At 33.1% G+C, this 8,123-nt stretch overlaps 1 protein-coding gene across 5 annotated transcripts in view; it reads right to left on the bottom strand.

Moving 5' to 3' along the window:
• Nucleotides 1-969: 969 nt before the first annotated feature.
• NTN4 (netrin 4) overlaps nt 970-8,123 on the bottom strand; it is a 130,083-nt gene continuing 122,929 nt past the window's right edge. For all 5 annotated transcript variants that reach the window (XM_027542117.1, XM_027542114.1, XM_027542116.1 and 2 more), the window contains one exon: nt 970-2,409. In XM_027542117.1, coding sequence (XP_027397918.1) covers nt 2,273-2,409 — 137 coding nt within the window. In that variant the 3' untranslated portion in view covers nt 970-2,272. The remainder of the gene's footprint in view (nt 2,410-8,123) is intronic.

Below are 8,123 nucleotides of genomic sequence, written 5' to 3'. Positions count from 1 at the left end.
TGATTTTGCTTGAACATACTTTAAAAACAATTGATTAACAGTTAATTATTTTAAAAATGTTACAAAACCAGTACATAATCAAGGAAAGAAAGTCAAGCAATGCCGACATATGTAAAATAAAAGGTGAACGCCTCCCTCCTTCTTTCCCCTGCAGGGGCAAATATTACTACTATATAATCTATCTGTCAGAACTTTTGAAATGCTGTATATTTTATAAATGTGTTTTAGGAGTGGGAGCTAATACTGTACATATTGTTCTGTCATTTTCTTTTACTGAATAATATATTATTAGCATCTTTGTACTCTTTTAAAAAATAGACATTATTTATATTCTTCTTTTTAAGGGGTTATTTTATGTAAAGTGAAATGGAAACGAAGGCAACCTGGCAATTCTGAAACTTAAGAAAGTCATATATTTGATATATTTTTATTTTTATTGATATGATGTACTTACCACTATGTTGTATAAGTTGTTTGTAAATTATGCCTGCTAGATAGCATTCCATCTACCAGGATAAGACAGGAATAGAGAAGAAACTGAGACCTATGCTACAGGTTATAAAAGCAGATTTCCTAATAGTATGTATAGTGTAATTCCAGTTCTATAAAAGGTATGTATATGCATAGAAAGCAGTCTAGCAACATCTACACTGAAATGCTAATAGTTATTATCACAGGATTGTTGGAGTATAGCCATATTTTTCTCTCATTATGGTTTTCTGTATTTTCAACAATGAAATTTTATTGCTTTTAAAAAGTAAATGTAATATAAAAACGCAATGCATCTGATGAAAAAAGTTCACATCCAACAGCTACAGAAAGTAAACCCTTCTGAATTAGCTTCCACTCCATTCCCAAACCCCACGATATTTTATTTTCTTAATTTAAGGGATTAGAGTTGAGCTCCTACATTGAGAGAAAGCAATCTTTAATATCAGTGAAAGAGCTGATCAGAAAATGAGGCAAAAGTAAGGAGATCATATTTCTTTATTACATATATGAAGTATAAAAAACTTAACAGAGCAATATATATAAATTTTTTGCTAGTCCACAGGACCTCAGGAAAAACATATGTTCTGAATGTGAAGTTAATCTTATGGCACTGTGGTTCACGATTTATATATTCAAGTACAGAAGAAATGGTATATATAGTGGTTATGATGGATACAGAAGATGAATAATAATGAAAAACTGTAATTCGGTGAACTATCACATACATTGCATCCAAAAATGAGTGAACAGAATGACCATATACTGTTAATAAAGACAAGGAGGAAACTGTCTCAATATTCAGGTTTAAATACTAAACACAAAAAACAAATTCTGTGTCTACAATAATCTCTGAAGTGTATACAAGTGCATTGCAAATAAATGGGCTTTTTACAATTTAAAGTCCATTTCCTCTTTATCCAAGCATTTTCTATACTTAGGACTCCTTTCTCTTATTTTAGAATCTCTTCTTGTTTAGTTTTTTTTATTTTTCAAAGTTTGACCATTGCTGGTATCTGTGGAATCTAACCTCTAGCCCAAAGCTGAGACTTCATGCAAACATATTCTCCTTTCAGGTTGCATCTTCACATAGTTTCTCTAAGTGTTCAAGGTTAAAGAGTACAACTTTCTGTATGTGGTCATTTTTTTCCACACGTGGTGGCAGTGCTTCTGTTTCAGCAGGTTTTCATACACACCTTTTTCTCTTTTTTTCCTGTCAACAGCAGTCTCCAAACTTTCACAACACAAGTGGTAGGTAGTAAAGTGCTTTATACAATGAAATACTATATACATGTGGAGAGGATCCATTTAACACTCCACAGACCAAAGTTCACACACATCACGCAAGAGAAGGCTCTTTTTAAGAAACACCTTTTCTGATAGTAGGGTTGGGAATTCCTTAAAATCTCATTAATTACTTCAAGTAGCACAAATGTAAGTAACATGTCTGAAGATGGGAAGAGTCCTTGTTAGGTGCATTGGGCTTAATAGATTACTGCTAAATATCATATTGCTATTAAAATATCCTTAATAGTTATGAATTTCAGAATCAGTCTCATAGAAAATAGGTATCAGTATTAGGACTTTTCATTCTTCTTTATGAAACAAACTGCATTTAAACATGGGCCCAAAAGAGATACATTAAATAAGGTCCATGCATTGGAACATTTCTATATATTTTGGCACTTAAAAAAGTTTCCAGTTTCATTTTTGAGGTCTCCTTTCCATTAAGTTTGTCTTTTGTACATAGAGACGTGCCATTAAGTGCTATAAACCTTTACTGTTACTTGCACTCTCTTCTCAAAATATCCATGACTTTTCTTCCAAGAGATGGTTTCCAGTGCTGGACAAAACTTTTCATATTCACGACTAGTTTGCCTGTTCTTACATCCTCGTGTCCTGCTACGAGGTACTCCAAACCTAAAAGAGAACAATATTAGGGGCTATGCAGTATCATAATTTATGGAAGGGAAAGATATGATTTTAGCAGTTTTATATATACATGGTTCAAAGTTTTATCAATTCACAGTTGAAATAGGGAGTCACAGGCAATAATTTGGTAAATATTCGTTAAGTGCCAAATGCTTTAAATGGATTATCTTATTTAACCTTAAAAATAATCCTTTGAAGTAGGTATCACTTTTCTTCTTTCCTCATTTTACAAATAAGGACACTGAGGCTTGGCAAGATTAAGAAACAGTGTTTCCCAGTAAGCAGTAGCTCTTTGACTCAAGCTTAGCCCTGTCTGATGGTAGAAGTTTTACTCTTTGCTATATACCACTCTCCATGGTGAAGAAGTGAGGATTCTGTGGGTACTTAACATGCTGCTATAAACCAATAGTTCTTGGGGACTCACTATATATGGTAGTGTACATTAAGGAGGATTTTATAAAAGTGAAACAACCATTTGGGAAAACATATCGAAAGAAAGAGAAGCCCCGGTGGCTCAGCAGTAAAGAATCCACCTGTAACGCAAGAGATGCGTACAGATGTGTGTTCAGTCCCTTGGTTGGGAAGATTCCCTGGAGAAGGAAATGGCAACCCATTCCAGTATTCTTGCCCGGAAAATCTCATGGACAGAGAGGAGCCTGGTGGGGTACAGTCCATGGCATCACAGAGTCAGACACGACTGAGCAACTGAACAACAACAACACTGGAAGAGAAGTATGGATTATACAAAACAGTACATATCTCCTAGATAAAGTGTTTTTGGAATATAGAATGTTTGTTTGTCATACTTTTAAAAAATGATGAGACTTGACAAGACCTACTGCTGATTTTATAATAAAAGAATTTTATAAAATTCCTTTCAGGCTTCAAATAAAATTTTTTGGCTAACAAATAAAAAAACCGAAAGGACAATCTCATTATCTATACATTAATAAATAGAAATATGATAATCTCCCTCAGTAGATGTCTTTAGTAATATCAATATTGGTATTTTGAAACAGTTTTCTGTAATATTATAGGGTAAAACAAATAAGTAATTACATTTATAAAATAAAACTGTCCAATATAAGATAAAGAGACATACACTTTAAAACTCAAGGGAAAACATGAGACATTAAAATTCAGTTGAAAATATCAATTTAAAGTCTTGATTTTATATATATATATATAGTCTTGTTCATTCACTGGAGTGAAAGTAAAGTGCTAGTCTCTCAGTCCTGTCTGGCTCTTAGCGACCCCATGGACTGTAACCCACCAGGCTCCTTTGTCCATGAATTCTCCAGACAAGAATACTATAGTGGGTTGCCATTTCCTTCTCCCCGGGATATTCCCAACCCAGGGATTGAACTCAGGTCTCCTGCATTGCAGGAAGATTCTTTACTGTCTGAGCCACCAGGGAAGCCCCATTTCATTTTCTGAAATGGTTTTAAAAAATGCCATTCTAATGGTAAGGATTACCTATTACAAATATAACGTGGTCTCTAATAACAGGTATCACCAAAAACAACACAAAACAAAGCTTCTTGAAGAAATGCTTTTTCTAGTTCCAAGGCAGAAAGATACAGGTACGCATGGGACTTATTATGCTAAAAAGGCTCATAGGAATCATTTTAAAAGGGCACAGTAAAGGAATCAGTAAAGGAGGGTTATAACTTGTCAAAGTTATGATAATTTGAGCACCAAGAGCATAGTAATTGTGTGCTAACATACTGAATCAACAAAAAATCCATAATTCCAAAGTGATACTCAAAAAGTACCAGAGAGAAATTAACTTGCCATCTTGAGACAGTTGTTAAAACCATTCCTTACTTTGGAAATTGCTGATTAAAGGAAACAATTTAGCCTTTATCCTGCTTTTATAATAGGAACTATATTTCATAGTAACCTAATAGCCCACCATGGGAGAGAAAGTCCTCTTACAGAATAATGTCATGTAATAAATGAAGGGAATTAGACAAAATTAGAAAAAATGTTTCTCAAACTAATTAAATTATTCATCCAAGAAGGGATTGCCAGTTGGGTGACAAAATCACTAAGTGAATAGTTGATGGGAACTGGATGTTTGCATAGTGGCTAAATAACTCACACTCATTGTTTCCTAGTCTCAAAAGGGAAAACAAAACTCTCCAATGGAGAGATCAGACTGTTCATTTTGAGCAACCCAGATGTTTAGATCCGCGATGGTGGGTCATCCAGGTACTGTATATCTTGTGATGTGATTTAACATGAAACAACACAACAATATCTATAATAAGTGCTAGCCAAAATGCTTATCTTGAGCCTATCAAGATAAACTGTAGAGATTACAAGAAAGATAGGAAGTAGAGAGACAAGCTAAATGACACTACAAAGAACCAACCAAATACAGAAGGCAGGATAATTTACAGAACACCTGGCCTATTTTTTTCAACAATAATTTCTAATGCACTAAAAAGAAACTCATCATAAATCTAAGATATTTGAGGGACTTAAAAACTAGATACAATTTGTGATTTTGGATTGAATAGTTGGATTCAATAGTTTGGATTGAATACTGTCAAGGACAAACCCTAAAGAGCATTTTGGGATCAGTTGGGAAATTGGAATATGATCTCAGTATTAGAGTATATGAAAATAAACGAAAATTTAAGGTAAAGATCATTAACTGAATAAAGTAGGTTGCAGAATGAAGTGTATATTATGATTTCATTTTGGTTAAAAATATAATGTATACATATATAGAGAAATATCTGGAAGGATTCACACTAGGATGTTAACAGAAATGATCTTTGGAGGACACAAGTGTAAAATTTAAAAATTTCCCCTAAATTTCTATAATGTACATGTGTTGCTTCTATAATAATAAAAAAGGTTATTTAAATTATTAAAAGAAATCAAGATTATTAAAAGAAATTAAGTCTAGGACTTAAAAGCTTCAAGTCCTAAACTTAAAAATAGCTATGATGATATTTTCAACAAAAAAAGGAGAGAGACAAAAGAAAAAGGAAAATAATGACATAGGTTTCAAACACTGGAGAGCATAAATGTAAGGTGAATTATAAGGTATTTAAATTCTTTAAAGGGTAACCTTAGCTTCTCCATGAAAAAGAATCCCAGTATTTAATCAACAAACTAGTTGAAACATAATGGTTGTGATATTATTTGTATCATCCCTAAAATAATAAAACCCTCTTTAAAAATACAATGAATAATTTTTAGGAAACTTTCAGTGTTAAGTCTAGTATTTAGATGAATTTACCTTGAAAGTATAAATAAAACAAATATTATAAGAGTTTGCCATTATGTCAAAGTATAAATATAAATTAAACTAATGAAAGTGATGCTGAATAAATCTGTAAATTATGGAACAGCATCATACCAAAAGTTAGCATGAAAAATAACTTTATCTGTTGTATCACTTATTAGCATTTACATTTAATTTTGATATCTCTTTGCTTTTGACATCTACTTTGCTGAAAGGTTGAGGGCACAAAGCTCACTTTTTATCCACAGAAAAAGAAAATACAATATTTTAGTGCTAGTCTTGACATTCTAAAATATTCAATAGATGAATGAGCAAATATATGCATGAAAGTAAGAATGAATGAATTTTTAGGGATGCCAACTAGATTACTACTTTTCAAAAGTAGCAAAGGAAACAGGTTGGCGTGTAAGGTTTCAGTGTTTTCTTATCAGCTTTCTTTGGCCTTAGCTATTAAACTTGTAAAAATGGAAAACAAAGTGAAAGAGTGTCTGGTTTTGCTTTGGCAAAGTCTTTTTATCAAAGTGAATAAACATGTTTTCAAGAATTCTTTGAATAATTGTGCTTATGTTTTCAATTGTGATGAACTCAGTTGGTTCTTTTACTCTGTTTGGCAGAAACCTGATTAGGAAGTATAGTTCACTTCCTGGAGGGTGGTGCAGATGGTCAAAGCTTTTGTTTTTAATGTCTTACTAAAAAACTGAGTAGATTTCTTTTTTTTTTTTTTCGTTTGCCAGTTTAGTCAAAAGTGCTTATAGAAAGAGCCCCTATGCAGAGATCACTGGGAAACAGAACTTAATGACTCAGTCTCCAGTATTCAAAACCCAAGATTCTGATTAGTTCGTTCTTTGGAAACATATTTTAAAATGTCTTTTAAATTTTCCTTATTAAAATTATACAGAGTGAAGTAAGCCAGAAAGAAAAACACCAATACAGTATACTAACGCATATATATGGAATTTAGAAAGATGGTAACAATAACCCTGTGTACGAGACAGCAAAAGAGACACTGATGTATAGAACAGTCTTTTGGACTCTGTGGGAGAGGGTGGGATGATTTGGGAGAATGGCATTGAAATACGTATAATATCATATATGAAATGAGTCGCCAGTCCAGGTTCGATGCACGATACTGGATGCTTAGGGCTGGTGCACTGGGACGACCCAGAGGAAGGGTATGGGGAGGGAGGAGGGAGGAGGGTTCAGGATGGGGAACACATGTATACCTGTGGTGGATTCATTTCAATATTTGGCAAAACCAATACAATATTGTGAAGTTTTAAAATAAAATAAAATTTTTAAAAAAGAAAGTGAAAAAATAAAATAAAAAATAAATAAATAAAATTTAGATTAAATAAAATATGAAGAGCTACAAAAAGGGTATGAGAGGTTAGTCAACAAAGTCAACAGTTATATCATTGTTTAGATTGTTTAGGTTGGGGGATATTTTATTGATAGCTTTTCTCTCTCTCTTACTCAGTTATCTGCTTCTCTCAAATTTATTAACCAAAGACCATAAATGACTTCTTAATGTAACTGTGCTTTCCTGGACTTAACTTTGAAAAGAATTAGATCCAGAACACAAATTATGCACCTGTTTCAGCAGTGTCATTAAGACACAAATGGCAACTTTGTAAACAGGGAAGTACAGAAGATTTAAAAAATATATTATTTGTTTTGCTAGAATTCATTATTTGTGTACTGCAGTACTATTATCTTGGAAATAATGGTAGATCCTGGAGACAGTATGGTCAAAAATCTAAATCCCATCCTCAAATTTAGAGAGAGAGAGAGAGAAATAAGCAGATTATGACACAATGTAAAGAGTGTGCTTATAAGGTAAACAGATCAGAATCCCATGCTTACTGGCCTGCCTCTGTGTCTGTCATATTATTTTAAGGTGTAAATTTCCCTCCATTCCAAGTTTCTCTAAGATTCTGTAGTTTTGCTGCTGTTTATTTTTACTGTTCTTGATTTGAAACCAGAATGATCATTTAATGAAAAAGAAGATGATGACAACTTGAGAGTTGTTTTCTATCCAGAAGAAACAGATGCTTCCCATGCAATAGAAAAAATGAATTCAATATTATTTGCACAGATGGAATTTTGCCTTTGAAATTCCTTTGGGAGCAAGTTCTAACCAGGGCATTGTAATAGGACCTAGCTTTCCAGTACAGTATTAGTGGCAGAGGAATTCATGAAAATGTTTTCCTTGCTACTGCCACTGGAACCAATCTGAGACTTCTCTTCAAGACAGAAAATATTAAATTGCTGGATTTTAAAATATTTTACTTTCATAGAGCATGTGAAGAATTCCGTTTGGACTTTCCCCAGAATTCAGGTGGTGAAAAGGAGAGATGCTCTTGCTGAGTTTATTTAGATTGTGATTCAGACAATGTAAGACAAGCAGCAAATCAGCAGAGACAAGGTAGGGATCAAGCTA

The sequence above is a fragment of the Bos indicus x Bos taurus genome, chromosome 5, assembly GCF_003369695.1.
Source record: "Bos indicus x Bos taurus breed Angus x Brahman F1 hybrid chromosome 5, Bos_hybrid_MaternalHap_v2.0, whole genome shotgun sequence".
NCBI lineage: Eukaryota > Metazoa > Chordata > Mammalia > Artiodactyla > Bovidae > Bos > Bos indicus x Bos taurus.
Note: the sequence above shows the minus strand (reverse complement) of the source record. Positions and strands in the feature narration are given on the sequence as shown.